General features: G+C 31.0%; 2 protein-coding genes and 1 pseudogene across 3 annotated transcripts; 1 reads left to right on the top strand and 2 right to left on the bottom strand.

The window, feature by feature from the left end:
- The first annotated feature begins 4,320 nt into the window (after positions 1–4,320).
- On the top strand, positions 4,321–8,120 carry LOC123921256 (protein NRT1/ PTR FAMILY 6.4-like). The gene is made up of 5 exons (XM_045973724.1): positions 4,321–4,532; positions 4,626–4,746; positions 4,826–5,043; positions 5,508–6,055; positions 7,086–8,120. Exons 1-5 carry the CDS (start codon positions 4,530–4,532, stop codon positions 7,960–7,962), a joined length of 1,767 nt encoding a protein of 588 aa, XP_045829680.1. The 5' UTR covers positions 4,321–4,529; the 3' UTR covers positions 7,963–8,120.
- Positions 8,121–10,259: 2,139 nt separating this feature from the next.
- LOC123924738 lies at positions 10,260–10,530 on the bottom strand (annotated as a pseudogene).
- A 2,827-nt stretch (positions 10,531–13,357) lies between these two features.
- LOC123921954 (homeobox protein SBH1-like) lies at positions 13,358–18,061 on the bottom strand. Of its 2 annotated transcripts, XM_045974701.1 has the most exons (6): positions 17,711–18,061; positions 17,525–17,610; positions 17,128–17,399; positions 16,447–16,690; positions 14,716–14,945; positions 13,358–13,764 (listed from the first exon to the last, which is right to left on the bottom strand). In XM_045974701.1, the coding sequence occupies exons 3-6, from the start codon at positions 17,362–17,364 to the stop codon at positions 13,564–13,566; spliced, it is 912 nt and encodes a 303-aa protein (XP_045830657.1). In that variant the 5' UTR covers positions 17,365–17,399; positions 17,525–17,610; positions 17,711–18,061; the 3' UTR covers positions 13,358–13,563. The 2 variants fall into 2 exon arrangements, with proteins under 2 accessions (XP_045830657.1, XP_045830656.1); XM_045974700.1 differs by lacking the exons at positions 17,525–17,610; positions 17,711–18,061 and having other exon boundaries at positions 17,128–17,406.
- Positions 18,062–21,717: the final 3,656 nt, after the last annotated feature.

The raw sequence follows: 21,717 nt of genomic DNA, 5'->3' as shown, positions 1-21,717 counted from the left end.
ATGGTCCATATGAAAAAAGTCAATAGTAACTTTACAAAATTATACACCCTACGTGACAATATATAAACAAAAGTCACATTTCTAGGTTCATTACATATTTAATGTATTTGGTCTATATTATAGGACATATATATTAAATATGCAATGAACCTAAAAAGTTAATTTTTACTTATATATTGTCACAGAAGGAGTATTTGTTAAGTATTGATTGATGGTTGATGTATTCATCAATATTATAAATGCAAAGTGTAATTCATGGAGATATTTAAAAACAAAGTCTCTCAAAGTCCATACCGAGCAATACAGAGAAAAAAAAACTTTGGCTTTAAATAGAGCCTTCACAAATGGACGGTGAGATTGATTCCCTCATATTAGTCAGTCCTTGGGCTTGATACCAATTTTTATTTTTTCTTAAAAAAAACAATACATACATTAACATATATAATACTTGTATTATTATATATACATGATATTAGGTGGCATTTATTTATTTTGGTCACATAAGAGCAACATAAATTTAAGTGGAACTTTTTTTTTTTTTTTATAAGCTAAGTGGAGCTTATTTAATTTAATGTAGAATCCCCACCAATTCAGTTAATCCTATGTCACGTGTTGCCCAGAAGATGGGGATGGTAGAACTAACGGAATTGAACAATAATATTGTGATGAAGATAATGAAAATTTGGAACATTGCATGATATAGGTTATGAACTTTTTTTCCTTTTATTTACACCAGAACAGCGAAACATGTTGCTACTGAACCATTATCTATAAGGGTTGAAACCAATGTGAGTGTCTCTACCCTATCTTGTGTTGGAACCTGTCGAAAAAAGATACTATTATGCACGTTGGACACATTTTTCACAATTACTCTCGTTTAATTTTTAGTCACCGTAAATCTATGGTGTATAAGTAAGATAAATCTTTTATTATGGACAATTTTTTTTATTTTTAGTCAAATGAGATGTGATATATTGATCCAATGATGTATGCTGAAAGATTTGTCTCGCTTGTGCATATTAAAGAAAGTCATTTTTATTCTTATGGGTCCAAGCTTCCCCCTTCATGTAAGAACTTGAATTTCATGTGATCAATGACGACATACATTCACGAAATATGACTTTTAATTGTCCAATCTTAATCTTCCACTTATTGTTATCATTGATTATGTGTATATTTGATATCACGGTGAGTATGTCAGAATCACGATGAATCACCGTGATTCTAATATACCACGCTATAACCATGGATCCTTGACCGAGTAAATGTATTCATTTTGACCGGAAAGAATACAAGTTACTCTTCTTTACCCTAGCAGCTCTTATAGTACTATGTTCAGCATCCTACACTTTATTAACTTTTAGAAAACATCTTTGCATATCCCACATTTCTAAAAAATATATAAAATCAAGAATCATGTTTTAAAAATTGACCGGGTAACAGACTCGATAAAGATATTGGTCCAAGTCCAACGACTGATGAATTATTGAATTGCATGATTGAACCAATTTGTTTGATCATATAACTAGGTCTTTAACATTTTGTGATCAGAGATACTCTAATCCCTCAAAATGAGCATTTTTTATTTAATATTATTTTTATGCATTCTTTTTATGATAATTTTAAACATTTTAAAAAAAAAATTATCGAGAAATTTTATAAATATTTGAACATATATAATCATAATCAATAAATTTAAATTATTTAAATAGCCTGTTAAATAATTTGGAATGATAAATAAATAAAATAGTTTTAAAGTTTTAAAAATTTTGTTTTGTTGCTCTCTATAGTGCAAAATCAAACATTGCATTTCACAAAAAGCATTACAATAAATTTTGCATTATCTTGTCGAGTGGACTAACATATCAAACAAGGTACAATGGATAATCTTTTGTCCTATGCATCAGTAATCAAATACAGTGGGGTATAAAAAGTTGTCATGAAAGTATATCAAACAGCTACCGTGGGTAATCTTTTGTCCTAAGCATCAGTTATCAAATACAGTGGATGTATAAAAAGTTGTCATGTAACTCAGTCATTTGTCCAGTATTCATCATTTTGCGTATCCAAAATCTTTTTAGTTAATAACAATATATTTTCCCGTCTAGATATTCTAACTTATTTGACAATGTTAATAATGCTAGACTAGACACATTCACTTGAATTTAAATCTAAGACTTCATTTTAGTCAAAAAAAAAAAAAAAAAATCTAAGACTTCATATGTAAATTTTATTAATGTTTATTATTTCGTCTATGAAGAATATATATATATATAGGGGGCTGCTAACTTAGACCCAGTTGGGTCTAAATTAGCAAAGTGCACCTTTTCAGTTGGACCAAAATACCCATTCTTTTTAATTAATTAACCAAATTACCATCAATGGACGCGGATCCAGTGTCGCGCGCGTACTGCAGGACCATGGTTACAGGCCGTTGATTTTCATCAAACAGCTAAGATCTGATCTCATCAAGACTGTCTGATCAATCAGACATCCCAGATCATCCGAATCCATCAGATTCCAGCGCGTGCACCACACTGGATTACACCCTGGAGAGAGAAGAATCTACTTTTTAAAAGCAGGACACGTGTCGCTGTCTGATTGGCTGGGCGTGATTTTTTTCCATTTAATACTTTGAACTGAATTATTTCGTTGTAAATTAATTTTTTTTTTTTTTATATCAAAATTCATAATTTTTTTTTCTCTACAAATAGAGACATGGTTCGTTTGATTTGGAAACAGAAAAAAAAAACCCAATTTTTCACTACCTTAATCTCATTTTTCACTACCTTAGATCAACTCACTGAAACCATTCTACCAGGAAAATGGTTTCAGATTACAACTCTCTGAAACCATTGTACCAGATAAATGGTTTCAGAAGCAAACACAATTAATAAATTACTCACTGAAACCATTCTACCAGTAAAATAGTTTCAGAGTACAACTATGTGCAACCATTCTACAAGCTAAATGGTTTCAAAAGCAAATAACTAATAATCAACTTACTGAAACCATTCTACCAGCAAAATGGTTTCAGATTACAACTCTCTGAAACCATTGTACCAGATAAATGGTTTCAGAAGCAAACACAATTAATAAATTACTCATTGAAACCATTCTACCAGTAAAATGGTTTCAGAATACAACTATGTGCAACCATTCTACCAGTAAAATGGTTTCAGAAGCAAACATTAGTTTTTAATTACCGTTTTATCTCATTTAATTAACTAAAAATAGTTTCAGGTCTCCAAAAATTTCATAAAATATACCAAAAGTTTCAGAATATTATCTACTATTTTCCTGGTATAATGGTTTCAGTGAGTTGGTTGAGTGGTGCGTGTTAAATTACAACACACAAGTAACGTATTTAGTAGACAAAAAATGAGATTAAGGTAGTGAAAAATTGCATTTTTTTTTCGGTGTCCAAATCAAACGAACCAAGTCTCTATTTGTAGAAAAAAAAATTATGAATTTTGGTATAAAAAGAAAAATAAAAAATTAATTTACAACGAAATAATTGAGTTCAAAGTATTAAATGAACAAAAATCACGTCCAGCCAACCATTGTGTGACACGTGTCCTACTTTTAAAAAGCAAATTTTTCTCTCTCCAGGGTGTAATCCAGTGTGGCGCACGCTCTGGAATCTGATGGATCAGGATGATCTGGGCTATCGGATTGATCAGACAGTCTTGATGAGATCAGATATTGGCTGTCTGATGGAAATCAACGGTCTGTAACCATGGTCCTTCGGTACGCGCGCGACACTGGATCCGCGTCTATTAATGGGTATTTTGGTTAATTAATTAAAAAGAATGGGTATTTTGGTCCAATTGAAAAGGTGCACCTTGCTAACTTAGACCTAACTAGGGTCTAAGTTAGAAAACCCCATATATATATATATATATATATATATATATATATATATATATATATATATATATATATATATATATGCAACTATCCGACTCCAAGACGCTTCAATTTCTTAGAGACCAAAGCTTTTCAATAAGAACTTCTTATTCTTAATTAAATTTGGTGACTCGACAACTAAACCAGCCTAAATCTACCATATGAAAAAGCCAAATCAAACCAAACCATACATTCCATGCACCTTCATTCAAATCATTAATCACAAATCAGTAACTCGTCAAAAATGTATGAGTCACAAAAGAAGAATTTGATTATACTTATCTTTTTTCATATGTTCATTGTGACTATGACTTAATGATGGCAAGTTAGGATCCAAATTAGGAATACATGTCATCTCACTTTCAAAAACTAATAACCATTTAACACATACCACACATTCATAGCTTATATAATTCCAAAACATTAGGGACACAAATTTGTACATTCAGCATTTTGGGCCACATACCATAACATGTGGACCTATTAGAAGATAGTTATATGCCAAAGTATATCATAGAAAAAAAAAACAATCTATATATCATTTCAAATCTAATTCTTCTATTTCTACCTATTATTCTTCTACAAATTATCTCTAGCTATTCTCTCCAACAAAAAAAAACATGGTATTCATTATTCACCTCATCTTGTAGATTTTTTCTAAGTGTTCAAATTTTATAACTTTGTTCAAGGCTTAATTTATATATTTTTCTGCATAGGTTCATGTTAGTAGTAATGGAGAGAAAAATGGCAAGGAAGACATTGCTGCGGTCGATTTTCGAGGTCGTCCAGTTGATAAAACAAAAACCGGAGGGTGGCTAGCAGCAGGACTAATCTTAGGTTCTTTTCATTCCATAGAATTTTTCAAGATTGAATTTTTTTGGCTCAAACATATAACATTTTTTTTTTTTGTGTCTAGGTACTGAACTTGCTGAAAGAATATGTGTCATGGGAATATCTATGAACTTAGTGACTTACTTGGTTGGAGATTTGCATCTCAACTCAGCAACTTCTGCTACCATAGTTACTAATTTTATGGGAACTCTTAACTTGCTTGGCCTTCTTGGTGGATTTTTAGCTGATGCAAAACTTGGTAGATATGTCACTGTTGCCATTTCTGCTACCATAGCTACAGTGGTAATTTTTTCAATCTTTGAATATATTCATCAACTAGATTCTCCCTTTTTATTTTTTATTTATTAGCACAACCATTTTTCAAGTGAAAGTGGAATTCACAAATATTATTCATTAAAGAGCACTAGTCACAATTTTTACCATTGTCTCTTCGAGAATATTTGAACTCTGTCTCTTGTGTTACATAGTCAAATTTTTACCATCGAGACAAAAGTCGTACTCACAAATTCATGCACATAACATAGAACACTTCTCTAGCTGTAAACAATTGTAGTGCTGCTGACACAGACACAAACACGTACACAAAATGTAATACTTGCAATGACATGTATACATCAGTAATAACTTAAGAAAATATAAGTAATTGAATGTACTTGTGTCACATGTCGGACACCAGACACATCTTTAATCAGAAGTGTCCGTTTATGACTAGTTCCGTTTTCTTGTAACTCTTTGTGTTGCTACAGGGAGTGTGTTTGTTAACTTTAGCTACAACAATTCCTAGCATGACACCACCAGCATGCAGTGAAGTAAGAAGACAACACCATGAATGCATTCAAGCAAGTGGAAAACAGTTATCACTTCTCTTTGCAGCACTTTATACAATAGCATTAGGTGGCGGAGGAATAAAATCCAATGTGTCAGGTTTTGGATCTGATCAATTTGACACATCAGATCCAAAAGAAGAAAAAAACATGATCTTCTTCTTCAACAGATTCTACTTTTTCATAAGTATTGGTTCCTTATTTTCAGTTGTTGTGTTGGTTTATGTTCAAGACAATATAGGAAGAGGTTGGGGATATGGAATTTCAGCAGGTACAATGTTGATTGCTGTTGGTATTTTGCTTTGTGGTACACCATTGTATAGATTCAAGAAACCACAAGGTAGTCCTTTAACTGTTATTTGGAGAGTTTTGTTTTTGGCTTGGAAGAAGAGGACACTACCCATACCTTCAGAACCTTGCTTACTCAATGGTTATCTTGAAGCTAAGGTCCCACATACAGAGAAGTTCAGGTATTTGTCATCATTCTTTTTTTTCCTTTGTATAATCCAGAATTCTGCCGCGAGGTAAGTAATTCTGGTTAATAATTGTTCTCACCAGGAATCGAACCCAGATTTTCCCGAACAATCCGTCTTAGGGGAAACTCATGAACCATTTGAGTCCAATATATTGGTTTATTTGTCATCATTCTTTGTAAAGTAGAGAATAGTAGTACTAGTAGAATTAGTTGAACATGATTAAATTTTTCTTCAATTATTGCAAACTTAATAATCACTTTAACTGATTTGTCATTATTATTATTGTTGGGGGTTAGCCAAAGTGAAATTACTTTTCAGAATATGTTGTCTTTTTATGATTGATTTCTAGAAAAAGATAGTACAATCAAAATATCTCAAAGGAAGCTAAAAAGATGCTTAATATGTTTTGGTATCACAGAATCATAATCTGATTTTTCCTGATTCTCTTATGATATTTCTCTTATTGTATCTTAAAATTATTTCTCTGTTTCATTATTAACAGTTTAGAACCATAAGATATTAAGACCATAGTACTTGCTGACATATCCCTCCATAGTCTTTGGACTAGAATTTCTTATGGACCAATGTTGACATATTATAAAAAATGAGAGACAAAAATAGGACAAAAACTTTATAGGTATCAAAGGCCAAAATTACTATAATTTGGAGGAACACATTATAGAAAAGGTGTCCATATTATAGAAAATGGAAAATCAAATAGGAGATATAATCTATATTTATTCAAATCCGGTAAATTAGAGATCTGAATTGACTGCAGTCACAAAATAATGAGTCACTGCAGGTAAACGTCGATCATTAGATGAAGATCAGACGATTTGTGTTTTAAATTCTAAAATATGATTTACTATACAACTTATATTCATAATCATCTCATCTTCAATGTACGACCGATTTTACAACTACAGAGTACAGAATATGTTGACTGCATGCAATCCATATCCGTTAACTAGACTTAAAATTTTATGACAAATAAATCCTCATTGGATGAGTTTTTGTATGACAGGTCCCTAGACAAAGCTGCAATCCTAGATGAGACAAATTCAAAGGATGGAAACAAAGAAAATCCATGGTTAGTTTCAACAATGACTCAAGTTGAAGAGGTTAAAATGGTAATCAAGCTACTTCCCATTTGGTCAACATGTATACTATTTTGGACAGTCTATTCACAAATGAACACATTCACAATTGAACAAGCAACATTCATGAACAGAAAAGTTGGATCATTTGATATTCCAGCAGGATCATTATCAGCTTTTCTCATAATCACTATTCTCCTCTTCACTTCTCTAAATGAGAAAATCACTGTTCCTTTAGCAAGAAGAATCACTCACAATAATCAAGGACTTACTAGTCTTCAAAGGATAGGAATTGGACTTTTTTTCTCTATTCTTGCAATGGTAGTTGCTGCTATTATTGAGAAAGAAAGACGAGATAATGTCGTAAAAGAGAACACTACAATAAGTGCTTTTTGGCTTGTACCTCAGTTTTTTCTAGTTGGTGCTGGAGAAGCTTTTGCTTATGTTGGACAATTAGAGTTTTTCATAAGAGAAGCACCTGAGAGAATGAAATCTATGAGTACTGGTTTATTTTTAACAACACTTTCAATGGGATATTTTGTTAGTAGCTTATTGGTTTCAATTGTGGACAAAGTAAGCAAGAAAAAATGGCTTAAGAGTAATCTAAACAATGGTAAGTTGGATTATTTCTATTGGTTGCTTGCAGTATTTGGAGTATTGAATTTTGTACTTTTTCTTGTGTTAGCAATGAGGCATGACTACAAAGTTCAACACAATAATATTGAGAGTAATGAGAATGTTGAGAAAGAGCTTGTGGTTGCAAATGAAGTGATTGTTGGAGTTGATGGAAAGGAAGAAGCATAGGAAATAATTTTGTTTGGCTTATGAATGTGTGGAGGAAGTAAATATGATTCCTTAAGTTTGTTGATTTTGTATGATTATCAGATTATTGCTGTGTATTAGTAGTACTAGTACTTTTTTTGGGTGATAATTTGTTATGTAGTATTAAGTGTTGACAGATATATTTGTTTGGTTCTATTGTGACAAATTGATTTTTCTTTAAAAAATTAAAGGTATTCTGCAAAGACTAATTTCCTCGAGATAATCGAGATTTATTTAAGGGATTGATTTATTCCAACAAATGTTTCTCTATACGCACTACGTACTCAGACTAAATGGTTAAGGAGTTCAAGTATCCACAACTTATATTATACTGTGTTGGTTAACTATTAAGAGGTTCACTTCGTTTATTCTCATGTAGAAAAGAAAAGATATCGAATGAATTCATACGACTTTACAATTAAGGAAGTGTTCTCCATCCATATAATATGAGTATGCATCGAGAAATATAACTTTCGATTTCATGTCCAATGAAATGCAATTTCCAACTAATGGCACTACTTCCTCAATAGCAAATTTACTTCTAAGCTGGCTTAAGATAATCCTGTTCATAAATGACTCCTCTACATCAACCCTTATCACAATGTTCTTGTAGAAATTCACTTGAAAGTTCAAAACAAACATATATTTATCTAATTATCTTCAAAGTTCAAAGATTCTCAATGCTCGCATCTCCAATGAGAAGTGTATCGTCACATACTACAAATATGAAATAAATAACCAACCCAAAATTATTCTTAAAAAATCCCGCTCAACTCATCAACCACAATAATAACTGTTTTACAACTATTTTAAAGGATATTTAAATAATGTCCTGTATATAAAATTATGTGCTCAAACTCTTACATCAAAGACGAGGAGTGCTAGCAACACACTCCAATACACTCTCTTTTATTGGTTAAAATTCATATGAGTCATTATACCAAAAAAAAATTCATGAGTCCTATAAAATTTATGAGATTTTTAATTTTTATGGAACACATGAATTTCAACAGATTGTGTTAAATAGTGTGTTCCTAGTATTATTCAAGGACATAATTCAAATTTTCTTTATTGACATTTTTTTTTCTTTCGCGCCACCGGTTTAATTTGATTTGGATGTCAGTTTTTGCATCAATTATTTTATTTCTTTGACTTGAGAGATATTGGTCTAACAAGAAAAATGAAAAAGAGAAGAAACGGAGGTAGGAAATAAAGGAAAAGAAACCTGAGATTCAAAGAAACCAAGTGAACGACTTTGTTGAAGCTTGAAGGCAGTGTGGTGGTTGAACGACGTCGAAGCTTGTTGAACGGCAGTGTTAAAGCTTGATATACAAAACTTGAAGCTTTGATGAAAGTTAGGATTCACTTCTTTCAACAAGGAATAATATATATATAGGAAAAAAGAGGTTATGTTATACCATAAAAAACTCAAATGTACCCTTAAAAATTAGGTGAAATTTTGAATTTCCTATCGAGAACCATTCATGATGCATTCTATTTTTCTTAACAAAACAGTTTTTTTTTTAAAAAAAATTAGTTAGCCGGTCCAAAAGTCGGTGGGTCAGCCCAGGCCAGCCAATGAAAAATAGAATTTTATTTTTTCTACCCCAACAATTATCTCTTCACCCCAACATATTTTATAATATGTCCATTCTACCCTTATCAAATTTTAGTATATTTTAATATTTTTTATTTTGTCGTTTTATAACTTTTCCGGTAGACTGGTCACACCCCCGAAGCACTGCTCCGGTACTTTTTTTTTTCCGGTATGATAATTTTACCGGAACACTTTTTCAAAGTATTCCGGTTTAGAATAAAAATATGGATTGTTACCGGAATACTTTTTAAAAAGTGTTCCGGTTTGTATCATACCTGCATACTTTTTAAAAACATACCGGCACACTTTCGAATCAAGTGTTCCGGTAGGCAAATTAAGCAAAACTATCCATTGGAACATGTTAGACATTACGTCATACGGCAAATTGTGAGTAATTGTAATTCTGCATAGGATAATTATTGGTTCATCAAACAAGTGATAATAACAAGATAATATACTTTATCTTATTCTACCTCCTTATCTACACATGTTCCGGTAAGCTTCTCTACTTTTCCGGTTTATTAAATTTACCGGAATACTTTTCAAATGTGTTCCGGTTTGTATAATTTTAAGATTTGTTTCAATTTTTTTATCGGAACTCTTAGAAAAAATGTTCAGGTATTTACAAATTTTCTGAATTTTTTTTTTGGTTTGTTAAAAGTGTTCAGGTGAATCCACAATATTAAAACCCTGCAATACTAGGACCCCAACAATTCAAGTCCCAACACTTTCTTCAAAGATTCTTCCTTAGTTCTTTTCACCTTATTGCAAACAGCTGCAGAAGATGCAGAGGACAATTTCTTTGCCTGAGTGTATGATCTGATATTATTCTTAACATGTTGATGAAGTGATCTAAAAGTGTAGTTCCATCTGCAAACACCAAGTTGATATTTTAATGTCTCTACTGCTCCTATACTTGATGCTACTACCCATGCTCTTGTTGCAGCAGTCATGTTCTTGTTGTACCAATTTTTGAATCTGAATTAGTGTTGATTCCGTGATTTAGAATTGGGAGTTAAGAACTAAACGAAGGGGCTTAAGTAAATACAAGCAGAGTAGTACTAGGGGCGATTTTGTTTGGAAAGAAATTACTACATCAACAAACCGGAACGGTTTTGGTAAGCTGGTAATAATAAAAAAAAATCAGAAATTTCTTACATACCTGAACTCTCCCGGTATGTATTAGAAAGGATTCTGCATATGATACAAAGTGTTCCGGTAAAAATGATTCCAAACCGGAACACTTTTTTAAAGTGTGCCGGTAACATTAACATACCGGAATGAAAAGTACATACCGGAACAGTCTTGCAGGGTGTAACCAGTCTACCGAAAAAGTCATAAAACGACGAAATAAAAAATAATATAGTAAGATAAGAGTAGAATGGACATATTTTAAAAATTGTTGGGGTATAGAGATAAATGTAGGGGTAGAAAAAAAAATTCCTGAAAAATATCCATAAGGTGGGCCAGCCCAAATAGATACGGTCGTCAATTTTTATGGCTCAACCCATGTTAAAATACACAGCCAATAAGCAGACCGGTAATTCGGCCCATTTTGACAGTTTTAGCTCTATACAATGCATAATACCACTTCAATTTCAAATAATACGGAGTATCTTTTATTATTTCAACTTTTTTTTGTGTAAATCGGGTATCCCCTGCGCACAACTGCAGAGACTAATCTCCTCGAGCCTTGTGGGACCGAAATGGTGGAAAACTCTCCCTATGAGTTTTAACACTGTTGCATGCTCAAACCAAAGATCGAACTCATGATCTTGATTAAACTGTAAGAGACCCGTGTCATTTCATCCAAGTGTTGTTGGGTATTATTTCAACTCATTTTTAAAATATCATTACCAAACAAAAATTAACTATGTTAACCTTTTTTTACTTTTACTAATTAAATCAACTCTTTTAACCTTTTGAGGGAGGGAATAAGGAGGCTTCAGCAAGTTGTTCCGCATAAACCCATTATAATAATAAAAGGTTGATCCATTTAAATGCACTCTAAGCTTCTCAACAAATTCCAATCGACATGACTAATTGCCAATTAAGTTTGTTAATTACACCAATCACTAATCTATTTCCCTAAATCAATCCATGCATGTGTAGTCTATTTATAAAATGAGGATTGTCTCAACATAAATATATGTTCTTGACCAATATAGGATTTTTTAATTTAATACCCCTAACGAAAATCTGATTCCAGATGACCCGACCCAACAGATATTAAAGAGACTTTTATACCAACTTAAAATTTATATTTGATCTAACTCAACCCTAAATTGATGTTTGTTTCTACTTAAGCTCATTTTTATACTTTATCTCATTTAACATGAGACTATATATTTAACATAGATCTCAAGAGTAAGATAAGATACTATTGAATGAGTCAAAGGAACACTAGCTAGCTATAGAATGTGATAATCACACGCTTGGTCACCCTTTCCACAAAGAGCAAACAATCAAACAGAATCCACAAAGATTACAAACATTTTATACTAAGAACATAAAAATGCTGTATAAGAATAGTCCCTCATTGATTGAATTGTTTATTTATACCTTTCTTGTACAAGCATGTGGTCCATAACATTTTACCGTTGCCAAAATATAACACACAAGTTCAACCATAGGTCCACAACCACCAAAATATACATCAAAACTGCATGTTCTATAAAGAGCTGTTTTATTTTTGCTCAAATTAGATAGATATGTCACCTAAAGAATACAAACATCTTTTATTACATGAACAATGCATTTATCAACGTTACTTAGCTTGAGAGATATGCATGTGAAAAAAATGACTACAAAATATATAAAATAGTTGAAAAATATTTAGTACCCTAGCTAGAATTATATTAGATACCGACATGAGAAAATTAATTTTAAATTTACTTTAAAGTAATCAAATATAAATAAATAATTAACAATTCAGAGTAACAAATTAAAGTGTTCCCCAATACCGCAATTTTGCAGTTGCAGAAATGTTGATTTGCGACTACAACATTGTGAGTGCAAAGACAATATATAGTGATCACAAATTATTTTAATGGATATATTTAATGTATAAAATTTAAAAGTTAAAATCGAAAGTGAGTTATAAAATAAGATAAATTATAATATTTTATACTAATGAAAAGAAAGTTTGTACAAAAAAAAAAAGAAAGTAAGTTACTATAAATAAGATAAATTATACTACCGCTGTCCTTAATTATAAGACCCCATTGAGAAATTACGGAGATTAAGAAAGTGAATTGAGACATTAAATTTGTTGACAATTAATATTATTTTTACAATTATATCCTTCAAAAAAGAGAATGATTTATTGTTTTTCTAAAATATTTATTACATATTATAGACAAATATGCACTTTAATTAGGAATATGTTGGTAAAAAAATAATTAATGCCCTTAAAAATATGAGAATGGTCTTATAAAAAGGAAAGAAAAAAAAATGTAAAGAAGACCTTATATTTAAGGACGGAGGTAGTAATATTTTATACTAATAAAACAAAATCACACCACAACAACTATCATACACATATGTTCAAAACAACTATAATACACATCACAATAGCCACAATGTCCACAATCCATTGGCCTCAACAACATTTTAAAACAATGATATCAATCATCAACAATTGAAAATTTAGATTAAGTTTTCATATAACCTACGAATTGGAAAACTCATTTTCAAAAATGGAAGATAAAGCAAGCTTAAAATTCAACCATTTAATATAAGTTAATATAGAGCATGCTTCATAAATATGAGGATAGTACGTAGCTAACTTATATATATAATAATTAGATTTCAAGTTCAATCTAATAAAGATACATGTAGTTCAAGGATAGTGTGCTTTTTATCCTCACCTTTCTACATAACATACATAAATATATATTGTACCTCCACAACCTAGTTAAATTATAACTTATATAGATAGATATAGATAGGGTTTTGGATGAGATGAGAGGATGAATGTGCCAAAGCTAAAGAAGCATAGGCATGGCAGCATCCATAGGAAATGGTTTGCACATGACATTTTCCATGTAGTAGTTTGTTGCATCCATCACAGCAAATTGCATATCCTCAGAAGGTTTCCAGTGACGTTTTCTTTGATTAATGAACCAATTGTTGATCTGCTTCAAATCTAGGCCTGTGGATTCTGCTAGTGCTTGCTTTTGACTTTCCTACATGTTCAACCAATGTCAAATAAAATGAGACTTTATTAAGATCATTACAACCAAATTTACACATATTTGTTCAATTCATATGAAACTATTTTTTATTTTATTTTTTGTTTTCACCACCAGTATTTGACCACTGGACCGTCTAATCTAGTTTTTGGGGTCAGTTCTGGCATCGAGTGGTTCCAAATACGACAAATATATATATAATAATATGATGATTGGACATGTACATTATTAGTGTATAATTTGATAAACTCTTGTTTCCAAATACCATTTTATACATTATTTTCAAATATGTGAGATAAAAAATTAGGTTAAATTACTAGAAGTCGTTGAACTATTTGGAGACAATTGTCTAGTATGGGCCTCCCAAAAAGAGTCCAAAGTGGACCCTTGCCAATTTTAGTAAAATAATGAATTTTATAATATAAAGGGAAAGATGATAAAAGTATATTAAAATTTACTAAAAATACTAATTTAAGAGTCCACTTTTTTGGAGGTCCATATTGCTTGGACAATGAACTCATCCTCTTAAATGTATCCTTGAACTTGAAAAAAATTGTAATTTGATCATTAAACTTGTCAATAATTAATTGCCTAAACTAAGTTTTTAATCAAATCACTTAACTTTTGAATAATTAAGATCTTAAAATTAGAAACCCTAATTACAAATTATTTAAAAATTGAGCATAATTTAAATCTTTTTAGTTCAAAGATCTAATCATAAAATTATTGACAAATCCAAGGATACAGTTACAAACTTTTAGTTTAGGAACTATATAAAAATTTCCAAACAGATCAAGAACCTCTCCAATATTGTAAAAAATTTATATGTTAAAATCTTGCTAATGCATAATATGGTTATGAACATTTATATCAAGACATGTGCTAAGAAACATTGAAGCAGCATGATCGATATATGAAATCATGAAAGACGAAGAATTTAGTTACCGATGGGTAAGGCCATTTGTAATGCCTGTTCCACCAATCAAGTAGTTGCTGCCGAGCTTCCTTTGGTAACTTTCCATTCTTTTTCTTCTTCAAAAACTCTTTCTTGAGGCTCCCAAGATATCCACTATACTTGCGCAAAAGCTGCACTTTTAATTCCTGATCTTCACCTTGAGTATCAAGGTTGTTCTCATGCATATCAATCTCATTATGTGAAGCTGGTTCACTTTGACCTACCAAAACACAACACAAAATGGAAAAACTATTAGTGATTTAAATTAATAATGTGTTTTGAAGTTGCATTTGTGACCTACATCGCTATGCGCAATGTTTATATGTATTTGGACAAATCATCCTTTGGCCTAGCTTCTATGAGTGAGATCAAATCATCCTTTATTTTTGAAGTTGCATTGTGTGCTACATCATCATTATTTGAGCTAGGTTTTAGAAATGATATTCATTAACGAGGCGTGCCAAAAGAAAAGCATTGTGTTAATTAGGTATATTCAATTTTTTGAAATGAAACACATTACCTAAAGAATGACAAATACATAAGCCAAAAGAGTTTATCAATGAGTTCATTATATCTTGTATTCACTCTAAAAACAATTGTAATGAACATATCCATTTCTCAAATCCTTACCATAAATAATCTGAGTTATGGAAAAAATTATCAAATCATCAACTATCATTAGAAAAATATGCTTTGATCACCCATATATGAGTATCAATTAATGCATATTTTAAAATGTAACCCCTGCCTCAACCACTAGAGATACTACAACAAAAGGGGGCAAATAACATAGTACATATGAAAAACTTACCTTAGTGTTGTGAATCAACGTTCATAGAGAACCAAATTGAGAAAAAAAACATGTATGACAAAAGATGACAAGACACAGTTTCCATTTTCTACCAAGTTCTTATTTAAAGCACAATAACAAAGTTAACCACACTTCTAAATTCTAAATGAAGACAAGGAATTCAATAGAGGAAAGAAGGGATAACACCTTACAAGAGATGACATTAACAAACACATACACTTAGTGTGAAACAATATTGGACAAATCCCAAAGCATATCTCAAGTGGTCGACCGGGTCAACAATCGAAGGAGATTGAAAATAAGATCCAAGATTCAAACCCTGACTACTAACACAACAAACTAACAACTAAATTTGTTTTTAAAAACATCCAGAAAGCGATTAATATAGCATTGAGATTGGATAAACAATTTCAGCTTTTGAATGATAAAGTAAAACCTCATTTTCAAACCTTTTGACCTAGTTCAAACACCTTTGATCCATCTTATCCACAATATTTCAAATAATGGTATTTTTTCCTTCTTAAAAACTCTAATCACACTGTTTATTTATGATCAAAAGGGTAACTTGACTATAATATTTTAATAAGCTAATCAGATTTTACTCAACTAATATAAATATTGGAATTTATCAATTTTATTGAAGAAATCACTAAACACACACATGCACCAAATTATTATTTTTTTGGGATGAGGTGTATAAAGTGAAACCAATAGAGATGTGATTATCATCATTTTACCAATTACTACCCCTCGTTCTTAATGTAAGAGAAAATTTACTTTTTTAGATACATCGAGTAACTAATGTATCTCACATCAGATACATTAAGAACTGGAGGGAGTAATATTTATTAATTTATTAAGCTTTATAAGGAAAATGGTGACAAAGATCATATAATTTAAAGGCAATCACCAAAGTCAGTTGAAACAGCAAGAGCCTTAAGCTGAGACTCAATTCTTGAGAGAAAAAGCATAGCTTCTTTGAAGGGCTTTGTGAGTTCTTGCTCATACTTGATAAGCATCTCACAATAAGCCTCCATGAACTGATCCAAACCTGGATCTTCACCAATACTACTCCTTCCTGATGAGCCATTCAAGGCTTCACATTTTGCACATGACTCCTCTAAACTAGCCACCACTTCTGGAGGTGCTCCAACCTGCAAAACATTAAAGAAAATATTAAAATATTAAAATCTCAAAAACAAATTTTTTGTATCTTGAGTATTTCATCTTGTCACAAGTTATAAAAGAGTGCATGATAAAATATATTAAATTATATATATATGTCTGAATTAGTGTTGTCAATTGCAGATCGCAGAAAATAGCAGTTTGATCAAATTCTGCTACGCCACGGTGTTATAACACCGGTTCACACCGGTATAGCTGATATTTGACAATATTTTGTACTAAATTATATACTCACTCCGGCCATATTTATAAGCAAAAAATCTCTTTCAAATTCATTGAATAATATATGTATCTGGTTTATATCGTAGACGAGATACAAAAAAAATGAATTTTTGCTTATAGATATGGAAAGAGGGAGTATGTTTTGAGAAGAAAATGTTGTGTGGGAGTTTGAAGTTGAAGAAACCTTCAAGCAATTGAGGTAAGAAGACAAGAGACGATGAAAGAGAGGATGTGCCATGATTTTATCCCTAACAGCAACACTTGAAGAAGTGTTGTTGTTGTTGTTCTGCTGTTGATTGTAGTTATGATGAACTTGAACACCAGAAGAGTTGTTGTTACTCAAAGGAAATGAAAAAAACTTCCTATTAACATTATTTTCCATATTCATCATATGATGTTGATGATGATGATGATGATCCATAGCTGAAATCTCACTGCAACTTTGTCCTCCAAACCCTAACATAGTCTCAAAACAAAGTTAAGTTAAAGCAAAGAAAAAGCTTTATGTTTCTCTCTTTTAATACATGTGTTATATAAAAAGTAAAAATAAAAACTTTATAATGTATAAAATAATATAATACCTGTTTTGCTTAGTCCCCAAAAAAATTACTGTATATGAAAAAGAAGAGAGTACTCCCGGAAATGAAGCTAAAAAATGTGTCTGTAACTGTGAGTGAGAAAAAATAAAAAACTGAGTCAGAGAAGAATAGGGATTTTTGGGGTTGATGGACAGTAATGTTCTGGGAAAAGTGGAATCAGATTCATACAAACTTTGGTTGCAAATGGTCTTTCTTTATGATGATAAGTACATTCAAGAATAGTAAGAACACAAGCAGAACAGTAGAGAAGTGTTAAATGCAGGTGGAGACAGAGAGAGGTTAGATGGAGAGTTAACGTGTGTCTCTGCAACTTAACTCAGAGTTTTCCTTCCCAATGAAATTAATGAATGAAATGAATCTCACTGCTGCTACCTCTTTCCTTGGTCTATGCATTTCTACTGTTTATAAGTACTACTAACACTGTTTGTTTCCTATACTACTACTCCTACTCACCCCTAGTTTCTTCATCACTACAACCTACTCCTATCTTATTAAATCATCATGTTACTAGTACTACACTCATTGTTCCATAGATTCATAACTAATTATAGGTTAATTACACTTAGAATGAAAGATAAAGACGTAAGGTGTGCCGTTCAATTTTTTTGAATGGTAAAATTAATTCTTTATTTTTTTAAAATAATTTCCATAATTTAGAAGATTGACAGAGCATTGTTATGCATGATCTTTTGAACTATTTATAGATTACAGTCTCTGGTTCTACGAAGCCAAATATATCAAACACAAATGTCAAATGGTATAAAAACATGTTGATTGTTCAAATATGTTTTTTTTTTTTTAATTTTTGGCAACTTTGCTTTAAGCAGCTTTGAGAATTGTCTGCCCCACAGAAAAGCTTCGGTCTTCAATCCCACAAGTGGTGAAACCTCATTCAAATCTACACATGCATGTTTTTCCTCTATCAACTTATAAACTAACATCCGTCGATCTGAGAGTCGATCATCCATCATGTTGATCGGTCAAAAAGTTCATAGTCGCCTCTTTAAAGTGCATTATTTAGGAAAGAATGTGATGCTGCTTGAAAGTCATGGTAACAAGTTGGTTTCTAGGCAAAGATTATGTCAACCCTTATCAAAAACAATTTTGATGACCAAGGCCAAAATAGTTTTCGTTAGTTCAGCGCATTGAGAGCAAAAGAACAATAATATTAGAAGCATAGCAACATAAAAAATTAGCTTGATAGTCTTTGAAACACTACCACAGACTACATTACCGGGACTCCCATGAGCAGCTCCATTTAAGTTGCATTTAGTAAAAAAAAAAAGAAAGTTATAAAATGATGTCACAAACTGACGTATAGTACGGAAGCGTGAAGGAATAGCAAGCGTTAATCCCGTTAGATAAAGACTCTTGAGTCCACCAGATTTCCGGAATCCACCAAAAAGAATAATTTGGAATCCACCAAATTTGAGATAAAACTCTATATTTTATTGAATCAAAATGTTGTCTTCAACGCTACAATTGTTTGGCTTAAATTGTAGTGAAAAATAAAAATAATAAATCTCCTAAAATATAGCAAAAGAAAATAACACATCTGGCTAAAATAAAAATATTAAATCTAGCTAAAATATAAAAATAACAAATCTAATTAAAATAGAGTAAAATCAAATCTTCACTATTTTTCAAGTAAACCTTTATTGCACTCCACTTCGTCTTTCAATTCGGCGCTGTAAGCCTTCCTACATCACAAACTCACAATATATATCGTTTTGATTTTAGGAGCTTTAGGATGATGAATTTTCACATTAAAAATTTTAAGAATCACAAATTCTTTCATGTTAGGATCAACAAAAATGTTACTATAATTTCCGGTAAAAGAAACATCAAAAATAATATACGAAGAAAGAGATATTGTCGAAAGAAAAAATTATTAAGCCATGAGATAAGCTAATAAAAATAAGATACAAGTTTACCAAAAAAAAAAAAGTTACCACATAGGTCATATTGTGAGAGGAGAGGATTTCCTGTTAATTTTTCCTTCTGTTGAATCTTAGTCTTTTAAATTTTTATTGTTGTCCACTGTTCATTCAATTAAAAAATAATGAAAGGTGTTGATTAAAACTGCAGCCCCTCAAGTGGAGTTTGGACAGGAGAGGATCTTGTCTCGTCATATTGTAGGACTTCTTGTGATTTAATCTTTTAATATAAGAAAATATATATTTTTAAAATTTATTAAATGATTGATATATTTGATTTATATTATTAATTAGATAAATTAATAATTTAATAAAAATTTAAAAACAAACTATTAATTTTTTAGAATTGACATTTAACAGATCCTTATAAAATCGACTTATAAGGTGGAGATTGCATCTATTTTATAAACACACATTTAGTTAATCTCACAACCGATGTGAGACTTCTTAACACACCTTCTCACGTCCATCACTATTCGAAGGCTTTGATAACATGTTAGAATTGAGTTTTGAGTCTAACTCATCTTTACAAAACCGATTTGTATTTAAGATGAGGATTTTCTATACTTTATAAACACACATTCAGGTCATCTCACAACTGATGTATGACTTTTTAACACTATTTTATTACATAAGAGGTTTATCTGTATCTCTTTTTCTTTTTTTTATTTAATAGTATATTTCAAATGAAAACCAAATGACATTCGTAAGTTTTATCATTTTGCGATGGAGATCTGGTCATTGGGTCATGAGATGAGACTTAAAACAATTTTTAAAATTGTGAAAACTAGTAATTAAATGATAGTGTATTTCATATAATTATCATCGTTAGAATATATACAAACTTTAAAATTCTGTTACCTTGAAAAATCTATTATTCAATACATAAAAATCTTAAAGTATACATGCAATTTTTTATTTAAATTTTTTTAAATTCTTCAAAAAAATTCTCTTTAAATATACTCCATTTCATATAGGAGAGATTATAGTAACTCACAAGCAATAACAATGCCAGCAAAATGACAATGGACAAAATTTGGCAAAATTATTCCAACTAATCATATCTAACACTCTTAGAATTGAGTTTTTGAGTCTAACTCATCCTTAAAAATCGACTTATAAAATAAGTATTGTATCTACTAATTTATAAATACTTATTCAAACTATCTTACAATCGATACGAGACTTTTTAATAAACACTGCATTCAATAATACCTGGACACTTTTGTAGTAGGTTTGGATGGAAGCATATTGCAAAACTTAGTGGCTTAAAATTGTGCAAAGTGCAAGACCAAGTCACCAACACTCTGTTGTGTTGTTGGCTTTCAATTATGTTCTTTGTTTAATTTGGTTTTGTAGTGGTATATGCGTTGGGTGTGATTGAATTGAAAGGAATCAAACATCAACCGTCCATCAATGCCTATCTCCCATGTGATGTTCCCTCAGTGAAATTAGATCTTTATCTCTTTTGTATACCCACTTTTTAATTATTTTTTATTGGAAAAAAAATTAGGTGACTTGACTCCATAAGTGGCACACTATGACACTACTAGGGTTGGATCGGTGAAGCGAGAGATAACAAAGCTACTTATGTTCATCTATATTTATACACTGTGTCTGATCCTATATATAAGAGATAATTTATTTTTTAGATACATTGTAAAATTAATGTATCTAGACTACATTATTGTCTAGATACATCAATTTTATAATGAATTTAAAAACTAATTTTTTCTTATATATAGGATCGGAGGGAGTATAATATATCTAGTGAGCATCTAAAATAAGTTTAGTATACGCGTGGACAATGGGCTGGCCAGGCGGATTCGGATCAAAATTGTCACTCAGCGTAAATTGTAAAGTCAAAAAATAAGGCCCAAACTGTCAAAAAATGGAGATCGTTTTTTGCAGGTTCGGGTTTGCGGTTTAAATGAGTTATTGGACAGTTTGATTCGGCTAGAAGTAAAAAAAATAAAACAATAACAAATCCAACCTTTGGAATTTAGATCTATAAAATATACGACCATAGATGAGAGAATCATGAAACAAACACAAAAGGAAAGTGTTAGAAACCCTAAATCAACATAAAAAGTAAGAAATTAAAACAAAAAATATCAAATAAAATTAAAAACATAACATTTGATTTCAACGAAGTTAGACAAACAAGATGAAGAACAATCAAGTTATGAGTTTCAAAATGCTCCATGATTATTTCAGTCTCCATGGATTTGCGGTTAA

This window comes from Trifolium pratense, linkage group LG4 (genome assembly GCF_020283565.1).
Source record: "Trifolium pratense cultivar HEN17-A07 linkage group LG4, ARS_RC_1.1, whole genome shotgun sequence".
NCBI lineage: Eukaryota > Viridiplantae > Streptophyta > Magnoliopsida > Fabales > Fabaceae > Trifolium > Trifolium pratense.
Note: the sequence above shows the minus strand (reverse complement) of the source record. Positions and strands in the feature narration are given on the sequence as shown.